The sequence below is a fragment of the Anarrhichthys ocellatus genome, unplaced genomic scaffold (genome assembly GCF_004355925.1).
Source record: "Anarrhichthys ocellatus isolate YVR2014 unplaced genomic scaffold, GSC_Weel_1.0 scaffold11, whole genome shotgun sequence".
NCBI classification, from domain to species: Eukaryota; Metazoa; Chordata; class Actinopteri; order Perciformes; family Anarhichadidae; genus Anarrhichthys; species Anarrhichthys ocellatus.
Window position 1 is genome coordinate 6,488,045 of NW_022280041.1, and position 20,453 is coordinate 6,508,497.

At 41.2% G+C, this 20,453-nt stretch overlaps 1 protein-coding gene across 2 annotated transcripts in view; it reads right to left on the minus strand.

The window, feature by feature from the left end:
* Positions 1 to 18,650, minus strand: part of LOC116385695 (phospholipid-transporting ATPase ABCA1) — a 124,099-nt gene extending 105,449 nt beyond the window's left edge. For both annotated transcript variants that reach the window (XM_031851374.1, XM_031851373.1), the window contains exons 1-9: positions 18,515 to 18,650; positions 14,412 to 14,541; positions 11,229 to 11,322; positions 10,837 to 10,978; positions 10,554 to 10,681; positions 8,480 to 8,607; positions 7,335 to 7,532; positions 4,177 to 4,263; positions 3,887 to 4,061 (exon numbers count right to left, since the gene is read on the minus strand). In XM_031851374.1, the coding sequence (XP_031707234.1) occupies positions 3,887 to 4,061; positions 4,177 to 4,263; positions 7,335 to 7,532; positions 8,480 to 8,607; positions 10,554 to 10,681; positions 10,837 to 10,978; positions 11,229 to 11,322; positions 14,412 to 14,477 (1,018 nt within the window). In that variant the 5' untranslated portion in view covers positions 14,478 to 14,541; positions 18,515 to 18,650. The remainder of the gene's footprint in view (positions 1 to 3,886; positions 4,062 to 4,176; positions 4,264 to 7,334; positions 7,533 to 8,479; positions 8,608 to 10,553; positions 10,682 to 10,836; positions 10,979 to 11,228; positions 11,323 to 14,411; positions 14,542 to 18,514) is intronic.
* Between the last annotated feature and the right edge of the window lie 1,803 nt (positions 18,651 to 20,453).

Consider the following 20,453-nt stretch of genomic DNA (forward strand, 5'->3'; position numbering starts at 1 on the left):
TATTTATCCGAAAAACAGCAGTCGGAATAGAACAAGAGAATCTGTTCTTCACACCTGTTTTAGCCACAGTCAAATAATTGCTTGGAGCCTCAAGTCAGCCCCTCAACTTACCTGGCAAATTTAATCAATTTGAGTTGCACCCTAGAGATGGGCTCGGTTCAGCACTACGGCGAGAATTGTCGACGATGCTGGCACACACACCGTCTCCACATGCAATCACATGTGCAGACAGGGACGTGCGCGCGCCCACACACACACACACACACACCTAAAGGGTATTACTCTGGTTTCACAATGCTTATATTTCAGGTGTTTCAAGCAATGCAGAATCAGAGGCACACAGGCATGTACACACTCAGACAGGCATACACACATATACACCGAATGTGACACGTCAGTCTAAAGTGAACTACACCGTCTACTACGTCAATCGAGGAGCACTTATTTCTTACAAGCAGTACAAATCAAGTACCATCTTGCAGCATTCCAACAGAAAGTCAAATAAGCTTGAATAAATGTCATTGAAGTCACTCTCTCACAAGAGACAGAGAGGAGCCGCTTTGACATTCAGTAGTATGAGACGAGCCTCTCTCACGCCACGCAATTCAAGAATGCTGCCTTTCCCGGCTCCAGTATATATTAAAAGGGATGTGCTTAAAATGAGAAATAAAGGGTACCAATTACTGATCATGCAAAGTGACGCCTATGGCAAATACTCAGAGGATGACAAGCATGAGTCCCGAGATAATTAGGGGATGTTATGAACAGTGTCGGGGAACATCACACCAGTGAAAATGGGACAATGCTAAATGAAAGACCATTTTGATAGATCAACAGAGGACGTGTTCATTTGAAAGGTTGATGCTTGGTGTGGGTACAAAACACATTCAAATCAAGAACTCTGAAAAAAGGTTTGAGATCAAGTCAAATCACCAGTTTCACAGGGATGCTGTAGTGCATTAACCGTTTAGCTAATCTACTCGAATACTCCGTATGGTACCAAATATTGTCCAAATTTAACAACAGCGAGGAAAACAACCTCTAGAATGAGCCGTGCGTGTCAGAGTCTACATTTGCGAATCATCGTTTTTGCTAATTTCTCCAGCAAATGCATACATAGAAGTGTTTACCATTGCAGAGCCATGTAACCACTTCTTATCCGTGTTCATCTGTTGGGCAAATACAAAAAAAAAAAAAATGGTAATAACTTAAAATTACTGTAGAACAGATACCGCCCCAACAATTCTGTATAATGACTCAGACGTTTTCCTTTGCCGTCAACGATTAATTGGGAAGGGAACACTGCTGAGCCATTAACACAACCTCTGTGTTGGCCTTTATTGCTGCTACTCCGCTGTTCCTTTGAGTGTACTTTTACATGTATAAAGGAGTTGTAATTGGCCATTATGCCGACGCGCTGCATATTTTAGATGCATTTAACTGTACATAGACGACGGGAATCAAATGCCACGGCAAATCCCAAACAGCCATTAGCATGCTAACAGAGATGTTAGTGCTTATTTTGGTATGGATGATACAATTGCTAATTTGCACTGGCACAAGCATGCAATTCCACTTTGTGCTGTAACTTTATTCCCAGGAAATAAGGGCTTCTTATTAAAATCTAATTTTGTGCAGTTGTCTCCAAAGAACAGGCATTTAATGAAACAGGAATGCTTGGTCTCTAATGAGCGTGAGCCTGCAAGAAGTTGCACCGAAGATCTAATTCTCAAGGATTTTATGGAACAAACCAACACGTCTCCACCAACACGTACAATGGTTGTGCTACTCTTATTTACTTGTCATTGCACAGCACCAGTAGGAAATTATTCATATAACCTTTTTGGAAAGAGTTTGATCATATCTTTGACAGCGTTAACAATCATTCCATATTTTTAAATATATGGAAAATGTTTCTACTCAACTGTAATGCGTTACTGAAGAAACCATCATCTTTACATTCGATTATTAATTTGGGATTTACTTGGGGAATTATTAATGCACTTAAAGCAAACAGAAATGTGTATCCCCTTGTGGAAAAAGTTACCACCCGTTTAATGATGAAAAATAGAAACAGGTGCACTTAAACAGGTGCAAATGATAAAAAAAAGTGTGTTAGTCTTAAAAGGTCCACCCATAAATCAAGATCAGACACATGGTCAGGACTTGTTTTAAATTTCCAGGTGTGTGATAATCCTACGGGCTCTTCAAGGCCCAAAGATGAAATTTTAAAAAACAGACTAATAATGTACCAACAATAACTCAACTTATCAACAATAACTCAAATAACTTGTCACCAGACAACAGCTGGGTGAAGAACAACACTTCAAAAAGATCCCCCTTAGTCATTTGTGAAGCAAACCACTGTACAAATGTGTGCATCAGAAAGCATCTTTGATGCAGTAATGCCAGCAAAGTGTGTTCTGGGTTAGATCAAAGCGTGATTCACATCAGTACTTGACCTTATCTGCCATCCACAAATGCTTGTAGAATATATCTTCCCTCTTTCATTAATTGAAACCTTGAAGCCATAAGAACGCTCATTCAAAACCATACTGAAGGTGGGCGGCGCGGCCTGGATTTTCAAAGCAGTGTGAATATACCACAGGTTCTTCAAATGTGGCTACCTGATACACACCTCTCATAAGTAGCACCAGGCTGCTGCAAGGCACACAACTGTGGCTGGCTAAAGCTGTGGAGGATACCATGTTTATGCACTGTTATTATCAGGTGTATGGAAGACAACAACATCATTGGGATGCACCGGACATTTTAAAAGCAATACTGAACTCCATCGTCAAAATCAGTATTAGAATCAGCTTTACTGAACAGGTATGAGAACACACACCAGGAATTTTGCTCTCATTGTACATACACAGAAAAACAAATACAGCTAAAAACAAGGACGGCAAGGTTAAATAAGAGTAAAAAGAATCATTTAGCTATTGTGTACATACCAGTCGGTGACAGAAGATAAATCTACAATTATCATTAAAAACAATACAACAAGGAAAAACAACATACGTCTATACATGTGGTAACAATATGGCTGCCATGGTTGTGTAAACCACCCTTGCTCAATAGCACAAAATACCAGTTTAGAACTCAAAAAAGTGTTTTAGTGACACCATCTGTCCTCTGTGGGAAGTTTGGGTTGCCATATGTTCTTATTTAGGATGTTATATACTCGCACCTTGGGATTCAACAACAGACAACAACATCAATTTCCACTTAGGATTCGTTGCTCTGAACTTTTCTCTCCATTAAGAAAACATCATTATGTCAATGTGGGGAGTGAGTGCACAGCTTTTAAATGGAAGGAGAGGGGAGCTGATTTCATCAGCTACGATTGGTGCCAGCCCCCCGACACAGCCGGCAATAATGTATTCCTAATCAAACACAGTTTCCAGATCTGGCACAGGTGCCAACTGTGCCACAGGTGCGTCCCTGTGCACAATGTAGTTGACGGCACTGTGTACCATGCACCTCTTATTTATGGAAAAGGGAACCATTGTTTTGACAGTGAAAACTTGGGTTTGCACTGAATCTGTCAGTGCAGAGTACTTGATCCAATAAAATTATTTTTAGTCGTTGTCCATAAGAAACACGTCTGACCCCCCCCCCAAACTGCCTAATAACTTTGATTTGACCTACCGATCAAGCATAACTCCCAGTCCACCCAACACAGTTATGCCTTACGCCTCTGGTTTCCACATTACCAAAAGTCTGTTAATACTGTGCATCACTGGCTTTAATAAAAAATAAAAAATGTTGTCCATTAGCTGGCTACAATAACTATATACAGTACCATAAAGCTAAAATGTAGATAGAAGATTAAGACAGTGTGACAACTTTGCTTTGTAAAGGAGTTTGCTGCAGCACTTACCGGAACTGTTGCTCGGAATGGAGACATTCGCCTTGTTATCCATCCGTCTAGGTGAGCGTAAACTGATGGCAGGCTGCTTTCCACAAAGTAGCATATTGATACTGCCAATCATGTCCTTTTGGAAATCCAAAGAACCAGCAGCCTTAAAGATCATGGAGTTCTGCAATCTGGCCATCTGAATACAAGAATGCAATACTGGTGAATTCTTTAAAATACAGAAAGATATGTCATCATAAGAGTAAAAATATGTATTCCAGGTCAGGTGTACGTGACACAGCAGCAACACTAACCTCCTCAATCACTGGTAATGCATCTCGAATGGTTTTCCCAATCAGTGTGACTGTGTCTGTTACATTCAGATCCAGAGCTGAAGGTACCTAAAGTAGGGCATGGACAGTTGGGTTTCAGAACAATACTGTAGCTATCAAATGAATGGCAAAAAAACCTGATAATGTTATAATCCAATGTATGAATTAATGCTCGCCATTTTTAAAAATATTACTCCATACCTTAGCTAAAAATACCAGCTCTCCATTTCAGCCTTTCCACTGAAGATACTATACGTTGGCAATACGTGCACTAATTCGACTGGAAAATTGTATCCCAACATCATCATCATCTCTGGCACTGGTTAATAAAAACTACATTAAAATGACAAGTGTTACTGTGTGTTACAGTGACATTCTGAAGGTACACAGCATGAGTCCAATTACTAGAACTAAATGGCATGCCCTTTTAACCATTGTCATTTTCATGCATCAAGTGCCAAGTAAAGGCTGCAATAGGAGGGCCTGCATTGTCTTTCAGCAAATAAAAATGACGAAGCTTATAAACGTTTCCAAGACATAGGTAGAAAGAAGGCTAACACTGCTTTTGAATTTTTCACAAATAGAAGCCCATTCAAGCACATCTTGGACAACAGCCTGGCTATTGATTGAGTCTCGAGGACATTCATTAAGGATCACTTTTGGTGTCTGTGAAGAGCAGACATTAAGGATCAAGTCAGAAAGTGCAGGACTGAGTCTCAGACAATTTTCAGCTAAACAGCAGAAAATCACAGATCGACAGAAGAGTTTTGAGCAATGTTTCATTAGGAGGTAGATAAAATGGCACTTGTTAAACTCAACTTCTAATGCACTTTGTAACAGTTGAAGACATCAATGGTTTCTTTTGATAACCAGGTGGTTAGAAAAGTAATTCAACAAGAATTATACAACCATTACATATTTTGAATGGTACAAAAAGTTATGATTTGTTGAGTTAATGAACTGCAAAGGAGATTATGCATCAAAGACGGACAAAAAAAACAAACACACTTTGACATTTGAATGACCTGAGAGCCACATACATTCAAATGTCTTTTTGTTCACAGTCTGCCCTATGCATTGTGTTCCGAAATGATTTCCAGAAAACCAAACAGAGTTGTAGAACCACTATCTAAATCACCCTCTGCCACTCACTACCTCAGTGATAGACCCCGACTTCTTCCCTTGTCCTATTCTTTATATTGTTGTTGTTGCTATCACAATCACTCAGCAACGTCAAGCTTTAAGTGTGAAGGCTTGATGTTCTTTTCCATCCATTTGCTTGCGGCGCTGAAGAGCCTGTCCGCCATATCTTGTCTGGGCTTTCTTTTTCCCTGCATCTGAAAATGCCTGTGGGCTTAAATTGTTCAAATGCTCTCTCCTACGAATTTCCTTCCTTATCGCTTATTTATTGGATTTGCTGTCCCACATATTTTCTATAAAAGATAAGCTCAAAGAAAAGTGCAGGCTTTCATCGCCCCAAAGGGAACTCACGAGATTCAAAAGAATTCAACAAAACATTGGTTCTAATAGGTAATTCCCACCTGATTGCATTCTAGCAAAATTACTGGAAGACACTTGGGTGCATATGACAATGACCATTGTAAATGCTTAGACCCTATGGGACAGAAACTGATTTCACACTCAAAATAAAAGAAACAAAAACACATTAAAATAATGGTGCAGTAATAACGGGCTGCCTGTAGGTTTTGCCTCAAAGTGGAAGCATTAGCATGTTTTACCTTTTAATTTCTTCATCTCTCTAAGTCACAGAGCAAGACAAGCATAACATTTAACTTTTAAATTGGTGACTCAATTGGCTGTCACAGAAAATCATTGCCTTTGAAATCGATTTACCGCCAGCCATGCGGGAGATTAATCGTTAGAATAGACAATGAACTCCAAATACTTTGAAACAGCATTAAGGTTTGGAGTTTCATCTTACTGTACATAGTTGATAGAATACCCATGCTGAAAATTACTTTGTGCAGCGACGTTTACTTTTTCTTATTTATCTCTCCATTTAGGGCGAGTACCTATCACAACCCCAAATGCCACAAGAAGGCTCAGCAGGGAATTTTGGCATACAAAAACATTTCTCTGGCATTTCATTTTTGCTAAGGCTTAAGGTTCACAATATAACTGAACACAATGTGTGATGACCGCAGCACTCAATTGTTCAGGCGGGAGCTGCCAATGACTCTGCAGGTATTGAGACAACATGACCAAAAAGAAAATGTTAGAAAGTCAAGACTTCCACTTTCTTCGTGGAAGCTAATTAGAATCTAGCCTGCTAGGTTCCAATTCTACCAGTGGAACAGAATTGTAACTGTACAATGGGTCAAATGCATGTTGTAAAAGGCTTGTTGAAAAAACTAATGTCAATCAATAGACATTAAACACACACAATACCATCCAAGGGATTAATGAATTCAATGATGAATCCCACAAATCAATGGGTACTAACGAAATAAGAACAAATTCTGTGTGCAAACAGGAGTGGAAATGTATTTATATATTGCTTCCAGCATGGGGCCCAAAGTTCGAAGGCTATGCGGGGGCTATGACGTGCTCCAGTCAGTAGTGCACAGTGGGAGCAGACAGTGCATCTCCTAGCAACACCGGCTCTTAAAAGTAAGTCTTGGGAAATGCCTTCCGAGAGACCTGAATCGAAGATGCAGTTTCCACAAAAAAGGTTGAAAAACACTTTTGAAAAATGGAAAAACCACACGCAATAGCTTAAGTATCTTCAGTTTGACTTAGAAATGCCTGACGTAGGGTTCACATGCATTCTCCCAAGTAATTCCTCAACTGCAACCGTGGTGGCTGAGACACACAATAGCTTCAAATTGACACATTTAATATTACCTTCATTAAGCCCAGACAGTGCAATTTGTAAGCGTGCCAGATGTGGGTGACCTTGCCGAGCAGGAATTATGGCTTTCATATGAAGACATTATGACCTGTATTACTACAGTGTCCCCCGTCAGGCCAGTTGCTGTAAACTCCCAAATGCATTCCCTCGTAAACTTTTGTCAAAATGAGACTGATTATGTCCGAGTTACTACGCAAAACTCGCAAGTCTGATCAACATCAAATCAGAGAAGTTGTGAGGTTTCTTCTCGGTATGAAAGACAGCTCACCTCAGAAAGCACTTTCCCGGCATCCAGGTTTTGCAGGAGTACTTGCTGGGCATTAATCAGTTGCTGTGGATCGCGGGAGCAGCTGACATTTTGAAAAGCCTCCTTTTCAGCTCGGCTGCTAAATTGGATATACTCGTCCAGATCTGTCCCCTCGCACAGGATGCTCTTCAGGTTGCCTGGCCTCGGGGTGCCCATCATCTGAAAAATAAACACGAACTTTGGTAGAAGTTGGCTAACAAGAGAACTTTACATCTGAGCATATTGTATTTATTGTATGTATACACGTGTGACACAACACTAGATCAATGTTTTTCGAACCGTGTGCAGGCAGACCGTATGCTAAATCACACTTCAAAATCAGATATAAATGAGTGTTTTGACTATAATCAAGCCTTATTTTTCTTTGCTCATCCTCGAGTTAAGACCGATATCGTGCACAAACACCCACAAGGTCACTTGAAACAACAGTAAAAATGTGACGGACACAAATATCACCACTTCACACACACGCAGATGCACGTACACACAGATATTTTGTATCATACTAGACAGTATACAATGGCTCCAAGAAAGACAGGATACACGGACAGAAGACAAGAGAATGGCTTATGAACTGCACTAGCAATTTTTACTTTCTGGGCACATGGTACATTTTGCAACAGAGCCCAATGCAACCATCAGAACGCCTCATACTGTACACAGTAGGGCTCTTTTAATCACTTTGCACTATGTTTAAGCATCCTTGTCACTGACAGTGAAGCAAAATTACCTTCTTGCAGCTCAATTGATATTACTTGATACATATGGTGGTATCAATTGGGGAGCATTTAGAGACAAGACATTGTTATTGCGAGTTCATTTCATTCCAAATGACCTACTGTAGCCAGCTTCAAACAACGCGTTTTATCAAGCAAATGCTAGAGTTTGCTTTGATTCCCGAGGCAGTTCTTGGCTATGATATTTTACATTTAAAATGCTCAAGCACAACACTCTTGGCACATGTGGTCTTCTGAATATGTTGGTTAACACTTAAATTGCTATATTTACAGGAGGAGGTGGAAAATCTTGTTTCAAAGCAGCTGGGATTCCTATTGGAGACAGTTTGCCGTTTCATCATGCGAGCAGCGTAGCAAAATGATACTCACTGGATTGAGTTTAATCTCAGCATTCATGAGGCTTTGGACCACCGTTGGTGGCAGCGACAGATTCTCTTTCAGATGAGTAGAGAAAGTTTCATTGTCTCTGAGAATACTCCGTAGGATCACTGGTTGAGCTTCAACATAAAGATGGAAAATCAGTACTTTTGCAGAACAGCATTTGATACAAAACAATAGGAAACATAGTGTACAGCAGTGCAGTTGATGTTTACATGTGTGATGCGGACAAGCGATGGAAAACTTAAAGGGAAATATATGTGCTTCCTTTTCAGTCGAATCCTATTTTCATAGTTTAAGCCGTAAATCCTCCTTACTCGCCATCTGCACTGCAGATATTCTGCAGCCAACCCTGCAGTCTTTCTGTCTCTGCTCTCCCTTGCTTGGCTACCCTCCTGCATTTTATTTCCACACCACTGTTCACAAATATGGGTCCATGTAGAAACATGCGTGAGGCTTGTGTCATTTGCCCTAATGGACACCTATTCCAACCATGGAGGAGTGGCTGCTGTGTAACTAATAGGACAGCAGCCCTTCCAGTGCAATGGAAGGGCTGCTCTAGCAAATGCACTGGAGGATTTATTCTGTTGTTGAAAGGAAAAGGTTAAAGCAAAAGTCCATGTCTTCAATATCACTGCATTGCAGTTGCTGAGTATATATTCTCCTAAATGACATGAACACTGGCCAAATAAGACCTAAAACAAAAAGAAAACCTTTACTTTCTAGATGACTGTTGCAACTAAATTCTTCACTGGTGCGAGTAGCACTTGAGTTGAATGAGTGAGGGGACAATTTGTTGCTTATCATGCACCAGATTGTCTACCAGACATTTTCTTCTAAATAGCTGCCGACAGATAGTCAGGTTTTAAATAAGATAGCTTAAAAAACAATTGACTGGTACTTGTTACCCCCCCTCAAAATGTCTTAACATAGCAGGGATCCCACTAAAGTAACTTCACACACCCATGCACAAACTGCCTCTATTCAACACGCGTTTCCTTCTCTCTGGGACTCCTGCATTGTGCTGTTGAGACAATGAAGGGGTTACGTAATTCAATTAAATTAGCCCTTCTGCACGTGTAATGCATGCACAGCTCATTCAATTGTCAAGGTGAAGGGAGGAAGTGACTTTTACTGGGTTGTGCAAGGTTCAATTAAGATAAATGTTTTGTAAAAATAACAATCATTCAGTTTTGTCTTGAGTTAATTATGCTGTTTGATGCAACCAACTAAACAGATGTTAGTATGCCCCTCGTGGTTGCGGGAGCATCAGGGGGGATGGACAGGGTTAGATTATGGGGAAGAAAAACATGCTCTGGGCTCTTCCTGAACACTGTTGCCTTTCTGATTGAAATGACCACCTGAGTCTTTTAATCAACCCATGGTAAAAACACAAAAAAAGGACAACACAATCACTTATGCCATCCGAGTCTTTTGATCGTACTCCATTCCCCATTCTTGTTCATGACCTTTTGTGCTCTTGCCTCCCGACAGTGAATCCCATTAATTATGCCCAGGCTTAGATCTTTGATGGATTTAATCTTGTATATTACAAGCCAGCGACCCCAAAATGCAAATGGCCCTCAAGCCATTTGTTGAACAGCAGAACCCTCACTCCCCCCCCCCCCACCCCCCCACACACCCCACCCCCTTGTCTCTTTGCAAATTAGGTGGCGTATGAAAATCTGAATATCATCAGGGTAAATGAGCCTAATGCAAAGCAGCAACTTATCAAGACAAACGATCTGTCAGTCTGCACAGCAAATTGCATCATAAATAATCATGCGCTATTGTTTTTGAGGGATAAAGGGGAATAACAAATCCTCCAACTTGTCATCCACATGAAGGGGATACTTTCCTTGATGGAGAGTACTTAACAAAGACATAGCAGAGTGATTGTTGCTGAGGCGTTATTTCTATACTTTTGACTTTTGGAACCATCAGCAGCAATACAACTAGTATATCAAGAAACACCAATCTCTGTGATGATCCTGTTGCTTTTCACCTGGTCTGTTCATGACTAGTGCCATTGTGTTAAGGTCAGTGGATCAAGAAATTCTCTTACCATCACCAGGGTTAGCCTGTGACAGGGCTGAATCCCACTGGTCGAGGTCATCTGCCAGCAACTGTGCCTTGCTGAGAATAGATCTGTTCACTAGGAGGGTTTGCAGCTCTATCAACATCCTGGCAACTCTAGTTTACCAGAAAGACAAAAAAAAAGATCACAAACTGTCTGTAAATGTCACATCTTAGACGTAACCTGAAATCACTACCAAAACATTCAGTTTCATCCTAATGTACGCGAATCTGAGAAGACAAGACAGAAAAGGGCACACTGCGGTACGTACATGGAGTTGTTGAAGTTGTTGACTTGGCCTGGCATCTCCCCCGGCGTTGGGTACTTCAAACAGGGATTGTCGATGTTACACATCATACCTTGAAGCCAGGGAAGCACGCCAGCCGACGGCATGGCTTTATTTGGGTAGTGGCCTACAGGAATATAGATGAATACTTAGCCAGCTGCACTGTTAACACATTGTTGTTTTGATAAATAGATGCAGTGATATCACAAGGTTAGTAAGTTGTATGTTCTGTCGAGATCATATTTGCATTTTGATATATACCTTAGCCTTGCGATCTGAGTTATTATGGAAATACACGTTAAGAACTGAGGAGTGGTTCCGCAGCTTTATATGACTTGTGAAATAGAGTTAAACATTACAACTCTTCTTGTTCTTACATTGGCCTTTATAAATTGGATCATTGGTGGACCGCACCCACACCAGTATGATGAAGAGAAACAGAGGCCATACCACTTCAACGACCAGCCGCACCTGCACAAAAGAGAAAGTAGACTCATTTTCATAATGTTTTATGAACTACATCTCTGGACCCTGTTATGGCTCACAGCATTTGCATTATATTTTCATAAGTGAAATGAGACATCAATCAAAACGTCAAAGCAAATCTAAAAGCAAAGGTGAGTGGACATTTCATTGAGTCTCTGCCATTGTGACACCATTGATGATTGACTAAAATGACCTCATGAGGCTGTGTGTATCCATAGTCCACAAGCCATAGTCCATATGTTACGCTGTCAGTCTTGCTTTTGCTCTAAGCACTTACTGGATTGAGAGAGAAACCTCAGCGTACGGCTCCACAAGCTGAAGCTATCACACACTCCCTATCATCACCTCCACACATTTAATCCTCTTCTGGATGAAGAATTCCAACCGCTTGCTTGCTTTAAAACAACCACTTCAATACCTGTCAGCGGCAGGTAGCCCCCATGTGACATGCCAGGCATTTTATTTCAACCTCTGGGGGATGGGTGAAGAGAGAAACCAACAAAGCACAAATTGATGACCTCAAGGCTTTACCTCTTCACTGGGTTGTTTCTCATTTTTTTTCTACTCAGTTGGCCTTGGGGGGGGGTGTTCCAGAGGCAAAGTACCAGGACCTTACAGTTATGAGGTATACACACAGACCTCCACATTTACCACGCCTGCATGCTTATTTCTACCACTGTTGTTACTGTGGAAACGCCAACGTAGTTCAGTTCTTTTATACATAAGTCAAGGTAACGCAGACCTCTGAAGGCTAGAGTGACTTCATAATCCTGCAAGACGTAACATCAAACAGCAGATGACTTCCAGTGAGTTATTACAATGCTGCAGCTCATCCTTCCTTGAGTCTTCAACCCAACACCCCCTGCCATCTAGGCTTTTACGCATCCCCAGACACACCATTGCTCAACATCCCCCCTCCCTCCAACCCTGTACTCACCCACCGAGCCCCCTCCCGCTAACCTGAGCTGACCTGGTCGGCCTGCACGCTCAACCCTTTCAGCATCTCTGCTGGAGTGACTTGCCTCGTGGAATCAACTGCAGTTAGCCAACCACCGTGTTCCTGCTATGGTAACATGTTCAGACATTTTATCTGATGACGCACATCGGCACAAATAATAAGAGAAGACATCTACGCTGAAGTTGTTGTCTTCATAATTAAACTGGAGGGCCGGCAGAGGTGAGCAAATACAAAAACACATATTGCACGTAATGTCACAGCGCAATTTTGCCGATGAATTACTGAACAGAAAAAAACGCAGAAAATTAAATTGCATACATTTCAAAGAAACTCGAAAGATTCTTTAAATTCTGCCCTTTAAATTCCCTGCCGTCCGGGTGTCAGAGGATGTAGTTCTGCTGAGAGGGTGAAGTATCATAATGTCTTTCAAAGAAAAAGCACGGAGAGGGAACACAGAGATCATGGGGACTTTCCCAATGTCTGGCTCCCCAGGCATTTGCCATTGGGCACCAGTGTCTTTGTGAATAGATAATCTCCTCCTATGAAATTATGTGAAATACTGGACCATAAAATCAGTTTCATGCCTGTTATAAAATCTTAAAATGCTTGGTGAGGCATTCATATAATTGGTCATTAACCTCCACAAGCCCTCCAGAAGCACCATTGTCCTTGCTAACTCCCACTGGTTTTGTCTAATGCCAATATTTCATGTTAACATTGGCCAAATATCCTACATTCCAAGCACAAAACCACCACTGTCCCCTTGAATAGTCTAGCGGGAAAGTCAGTGCTTGTTTCTCCCTCCATATAAACAGGAAACCAACCTGTTTCTTTCTGCCGGTTGACAAAATTAACAAGGGGTATGTTTCACCGATTCAAAGTTTGAAAATTGCAAATGCCTTTGCCTTGAGTTATTCCAAGAAAGTATGAACTTTGATGAAAGCTGATTTTTTTTTGTTCTTTTGTTCTACTCTGGCAACAGGCTGCGCTGCTGTGCTCGAACCCCTAACAAATCAAGTGGGTGGATGTAACTCCTATCATCACTGCAACAATGCAAATCAAAGAGCACACTGCAGCTCTTTGTAACAGCTATATCTGCCTCAGAATGACACGTAAGACGAACTAGATTCCTTGAAATGCGGTGGCGACACATTGTGCAACTGTTATCTTCCCCCAGCATGTGACCTCTTGGCCATTGTTGGGGACATAAGAGGCAATAAAATCCACCATCACTGGGTGATCATGTGTAGGTTATTGTTTGTTACATGAATAAGGAAGTAATGACTCGGGTTCGGGGAACTAGCCAGGGCAAAGGGACAATGACTCAGAGACTTACGCCTCCTCTGCAGCTGTTACGTGGCGTAATATTCATGCTCTGTGTAAAAGTAGTCATGACAAAAACACCAGTTCAAAACGATATATTGACAAGCAAGCGTATTAATCGCACAAAACAAAAAACGTCTCTGGTGTGCGACGGCCTTAAGTGTGAAAGATGAAAGCAGGTCAAATTTAGCACAGATACTGAAATTGCACTGGAAAAAAGTTGCATGTAAAGTGACAGCAGTGGAAATGTCAGGTGGACTATTTCAGTTTTCATCCGACAAGTAAATAGGAATCACCCGTAATTGTTTGGTAACATTTTAAACTGCAGTGACACTAACACTTTGGATAGCAATGCTAAGGAAAAGCTGTGGCAGTGAGCTTGTGAGAAGAGCCAGAAAGAGTGTTCGCCCTTCAAACTAAGCATTTAAACAGTCGTCACTCCGAATCCCGTTCCATTAGGTCATAGACCGGCTTCGTTAGAACTAAAACACAGGCAATGTGACATAACGTGCACAAGAGATATACCTCCAAAGATTGAAGGTGACACTCCGAATTGGTCGGCATTAAGGTAAGATTGTTCTTGTTCTCTAGTGGGAGAGTTAAAGGCGGCTTACTTCTATAGGAGACAATTTTGGTAGTAAATCCCTCCCATTACCGTCCCCTCTCATGAATAACTTAGTTAACCTTGATAAAACAATCTTGGGACCGTATCCTCGCTTTCCCTCCATTGTTGACCAATTTTAGCAGATCTACGTTGATTTGCAAAAGGGGGGTTGGTGAGCGGGAGTTGTACCTTTTGTCTCTTCCGGAGAGTGAAGTTCTTCCACAGGAGCAGAGTGAACTGCGTCAGGAGACCCATTACGGCTTATCCTGGCAATATCCTGCCAAAGCGTCGCTATGGAAACTGGCCCACTTAATAAACCCTGGAGGGAATAAAAGGCAGAGTTTGGTTTTAATACAGAGGAGCAATGCATCTTGGGGGAGTGCCACTAATCATTCACTTCCCCAGGCCATGGGGCTTATGGTGCAGCACCTGTTCTCAGAATTATTATCACCTACACTCAGCACATCTCAGGACGGGGCAATGTCTCACGTGGAGGTTGCGTAGTTTGGATCTACAGCATCGGAACCTTTTTTTTAAAAAAGCTGATGGTTGTTTTACTTAATGTACTGCATATAGAAATGATTAGGTCAAACCTAACAACTCTTTTCTTTTCCTCTTAAAGGGGGATACGGCATTGTAAACTGTGCTCTTTGTCGAATTATTAACCACCACTGTGCTACAAATTCTTTGTCAATTAAATGGTTTTTTTTGGTGACCAGAGCAAAAATAAAAGACAAAGCTTCACGGGCAACTGCCAAAGATTGCTGTAAAAATATTTATTGCAGGTTTTACTACCCACTGAACACTGATTACACAGATAATAAACAAATGGATCTGCTGTAGGATTTCTACACAGTTACATCAAGTATGACCTTTATAAAAGCAAATCCACAACTGACAGTGTCTCCTTTGACTACAGTCCCTTCATTGGCCTGCCACGAGGTCCCATTCGTTATCACGGGAATGTTAGTCGTCTTTAAGTCTAATTATACAAGTGAGAGTTTGAACAATTTACAGTCGGCATTTTAAAAGTGTTCCAGTAAAGTATCTTTTCTGTGAATGAAGGTTTCACCCATGGTTAGGATTGTTCATATCATGTGATGTAATATATGAAACTGCATTCTCCTACTATGCAGCTTGGGCATAGAATAATCCATACAAAGATCCATGTGGTAGTTTTTTTCTCGGGAGGCCACTGTGTTTTTATATGTTTTTGTACATCATTTAGTATGTATTGTATTGTTTTGTGATTTAGTATGTCTGCTACCTTAGCCAGGTCTCTCTTAAAGTATGTTACCTGGCTGTGTTTGAAACATGTTGCAAAAGCACTTCAACGTTCGCTCTGTGGAGACTTCTAATAATTAAGTATGTGTGCAAGGTGAGTCGGGTGGGGATGGGCTTTTTAGCCCAAGGGTAGTCCTGACAAAGTGCCACCTTTTAACGCTCCATTTCCTCTTTCTGTACAGCTTCCATCTTCCCTCTGTGTGTTTACATTATTTACTGCTACTTCATGGATGTTTTATTTACCGTCATGGCAAAGTTGAGGCTTCCTCACTTTCCAAATGGCCAAATAAGTGCTCTAATGGGCAGTTCTCATGGCAGTTCAATAACCTATTACACAATATTGGTGAGATCTAACAGGCGAACATAGATTTTCCTGAAAACTATTTCTATATTGGCAATGCCAATTTGTACTAGAGATTGCTGTCGCTTTAATGTACTATTACCACACCACCTCCTCCACAGTAGTTGTTCTTGTAGAGTACTATTCACTATTTGCTTTCACCTTCAATGCATGCCTTACTTCATATATCTTTGGAAGAGAATGGTGATTATGGAATTGTACACGGGTAAACTGGCCTGGGTCTTTACGAAGAGGCCTAGTATGTGTGCGCATGAACACTCGGCTCCGTCAAATGCTTGTATAATTGAGTATCTGCTGCAATGGCTTGCACGGCTTTCAAGCCTCGTCTTTTGAAACATGTAATGCGCAGGAGAAGGACAGCTTGGTACCACCTCCACTCTGAAATCACATCAAGCATGAAGGGTAAAACAACATGTCTAAGAATACACTCAACCCATACGTCAAAAAGTGTGTGCGGGCAACTTGTGTTGGTATCTGAGAAAAGAGATGCGTCTGTAAAAGATGGTGTGTGTATGCGTGTGTGAGAGTGTGTGTGTGTGGGGGGGGGAGGGTTTGAGTGTTGTGGAAAAGCCCAGCTCAAGGACTCTTTTTCAATTCCACATCTAAAGAACAGATAACAAGTAACGAGAAGATACGATTGTGATTTGCATTGCAGCCGCAGTGTTATAAAACACAATGAACACAGTTCTCCAGAGAACGAATAACCATACACTGTGAAGAGCGTTTTCCAGATCATCATTTTAATCTACAACAAAGAGAATAATTGAAGTAATAAGTCCTTTTTGCCACTTTTTGGACTTTTTTTTCCCCACAAGAGTGTGGCCATCAGGTGCTGGCATCAGCTTTTCGCGGTATCATTAGTTCCAAAGAAAGCTCCAAGAAAAGGCAGAAGGGGAAGAGAATGCAGTGATACAAAAGAGGAAAGCAAAGTTTTGAGCAAAGATAAGTGCTGATGCATGCCTGGTGTTTGTGGACCAGGGACAGCAAAGCGCATTATTTCAGCCCCTAGGATGATCGAAAGAGTACACAGATATTCGTCATACGGCATGAGAGTAGAGGACGGCAGTGAATGCCTTTGACATCTGTTACAGAGGGGCCAGCTATCGCCCTCTGAATAGTATAATGGTCCCTGTGCTCCTTCATTCAAGTTTCTTTCTAACTCTACTCTATCATACGATGTCGTCCGGTTTACTGTGAGGAAGTCGGGTCAAGGAGATAGTTATGTTATTCGTTTAATTACAGGTAATACATTATGCTGAACCTCAACGCTTTTCCCTTTGAATGTTGTATTCAGGTTATTGTTTGACAAGAGAGCACTTGGTTTTAGCTGACTTTTTTTGCTTAACACCAGCATGATCATGCTGGTTATTTAATTGCCGTACAACTTAATCACCAGCATGAACCCCGATCGTGCTGCTTTAGTTCATTGTACAACAACAATCTGAACTGACTAAGTGTTCTAGAAAGAGACAAATTATGTGGATAATGTGGTGTAAAAGATCCTTAAAACTGATACCTGTAGTTGTGGATGAAAATAAAATAGAGAAAAACAACTTCTACAACATTGTTCATCGATAAGAATTCATTTTTAAAAATGCTTTCTGCAGCCATACAAATGTATCAAACCTGTTGCAGCTCACTTCTGATATTAAACTCAGTATAATGTGTGGAAGTACCAACATAAATGATATAAATAATTAGAAAAGTGCACTCAGTAGAGTGTAGGTCTCCGTCAGGCATGACTGCAATGACCACTGCTGCATATGACTGAATGAATACAACCCACAACTGGCCGATCTGCTTGGCAGATATATTTAGCGTGTCCCTACTTTTGTCACTAATTCAATCTTTTCGTACCAAACACTCACCTTCAATTATATAGATTTGAAGCTGTGATATTGGAGTCCGTCAAAACGATATCACCGACGCTACGTCTGTTATCACACGCAATTAGTTTCAGAGAAGTAATCGCTCCAAGTTCTGGTAACTGTGCTTTCCTGGGGCAACCTGTCAATCTTGTTTAGCAGCTAATTACTCATTCATTAGAAACAAATGAAAATTCTGAATAAAAAAAAATTATAGGATGAACGTTAGCACTTAATGAATTATTAAGACATGTCATTCAAGGAGAAAATATTTTGCAGGTACAGTAAAAAGGTAGGCCACATGTGGCACTACCCCATCGCTAGTTCTTACATCAGTCTGGGCTCACTGTTAATCATTAGCAGATAATCATGTCACGTCTTTCCCTTCATGATTGAGCAAACAAGCCATTAGAATATGAGCATGTTTGAAAATCTTCATATGTAGTCATCTATAACCAAACTAACAACTCGATTTTCTCCTGTTATTGTGTAACACAAAAGGTAACTATTGCACTGCTTGATTTCCATTCTAAAAGCAGCCAGCCTGGAGACCATTAAATGCTTTCAAATAAGATAAGCAGTTCTCAGGGTACTCTATTTGATCTATACTTCAGAAGAGGCAAATGGAGGAAAAAACACAGACAAGTGTATAGACGCCCAGGCCTGAGCCCGAGCTAGCCTCGGGAGCAGAGAGCAAGCTTACAAGAACAACAGCAACACAGGAGGCTTGGCCACAAAACAAGTGTCCCGTTGGAGAAAACAAACTGTCAAAATCAACCTACCTCCGAGCTGTTTAGTTTTCACCCATCAGCACATCTTAGGGCCTGAAGATGGATTTGACCGGTTGTAACTGCAGGCCCTTATGAGTCAAGCAAAAAGACACGGTTTTACCATCTCTTTTCCTCTCTCTCTGACACACACACACCCACCCACACAGACAGACCTACCTATCATGTGTCTGTCCTCTTTTACCTACAGTCATAAAGTATGCAAATGACCTCTGCTGAGCCGGTCGTAGCAACTGTAGCCACACGAGCATAGCCAGGAAGCACACAGGTGGTGTACATTGCGCAGCGTGTTCCCTTAAGCTTTGCCCCGTAGCAGAGCACATATGCTTGCGTCGTGTAGTCTTGTCTGAGTCGCCTGATGAAGCGAGGAGGGTGTACGGGAGCATCGCCCTACATTTCGCTGGCCTTGTTTTTGCATTCACGGGCTGTTGAAATTCGTCTCGCAGGGTCTCTCGCGGTAAACTTTCAAATGTAGTCACCTGTTGACTTAGCACAAATTATTCATGAGTTAATTAGTCCGAAAACTATTCCTTTTTTTTTTTTTATTTTTTAATAAGTGAAACTTTAGTTAAAGAGGTCAGAGACCGGTTGGTATCATGGGAAGGGTTGATGACAATCGACTGAATGTGTCACACGAGTATGTGTGTGCGTGAGGTGGTAGGGGGGGGGCAGCTAAGTGCAGTGACTGTAGGGTTTTATAGCAACTATATAATTTGGTAACAAGGGGGCTAAGATTTTATTACGATAGGTGATAAAGAACAACACCAAAGCTGCACAGGGAAGACATCATTATGTTGATGAGAGGGGTGTTTCGACAGGGAATAAAGAAGGACGCTTCACACTCTGGACGAGATGACTGTGTTCATTATTATGTCATTCATTAATAGGTCATTGAAAACATCCTTTTCAGAAGATAAAACGGGACGATTTCATAATTTTCTGCAAGTCATTCCCATTGAAAATACATTTCATTGACATTCCTGTCATTCATGTGAAGTTACTCACTTTGAAAAAAAACAAAACATTTAAGTTTTGACAATGACTGAGTGAGATTTGAAACAAAAAAAAAACAACCAGCCAGATCATGAAATAACACAACTGTGTGCCAACAAATAACTCAAATCATTTGATTTTTCCTTTTATCATGGTTGTTGTCAAACTCCATGAGGAAACTTTTCCGTCCCTCACAATCACTGAAGGGTTTCTGTGATTCTTGAGCTGTAGGTCTATATTCTCAATTAGTTCCACGCACTCACACTCGTGGAACGCAGGTGAAACCTCAACTGCCCAAAAGTAATTGCTTCGAATAATGAAGTGCTGCCGCTCGAAGGAGCCAGCGCGGTGGAGTACACCTGCTGTTCTCAGGTCAGTAAACCGTGTATTAGTCTAGCCATACTAATGAAAACTAAGGTGCACATTTGCAACAACACTACCTTGTAATTTGTTTCTTGCATACCTAAAGGAACAAGTGATAATGGGGAACACAACCTGAACCTGATGAGGAGAAATGAGAAGAGGGCCACAAACCGAAGAGCTGGACGAGCATACAGTAAAATAAAGCAAGTACTCAGAAAGCTGTGATGAAAGCAAATATCCAGCGAAGCAAAAGCAGTTAATTGAATAGTTTTCACGTCTGACTGGCTCAACATCGCTACACTATTTGCAGTCCTTGGGATGTTTGTGTGGAATGATGGGCAAATTATTTATTATTCTAAAGAGGAAGACAGAAAACTCAAAATAGTTTGCGAGCTCACACGACTACAAGAGTACCCGCTGCATGCTCCAACTTTACCACCCTCATCACCACTCAAGTCTTTATAGGGCACTAATGTTTGCTGTGATCTGCAGAAGTGAAAATATTCCTTACATAACAAACTAGTGGAAGGAGTAACGCACTTCTTTTGCAATCCTTGCTGATTTTATTGCCTACTCA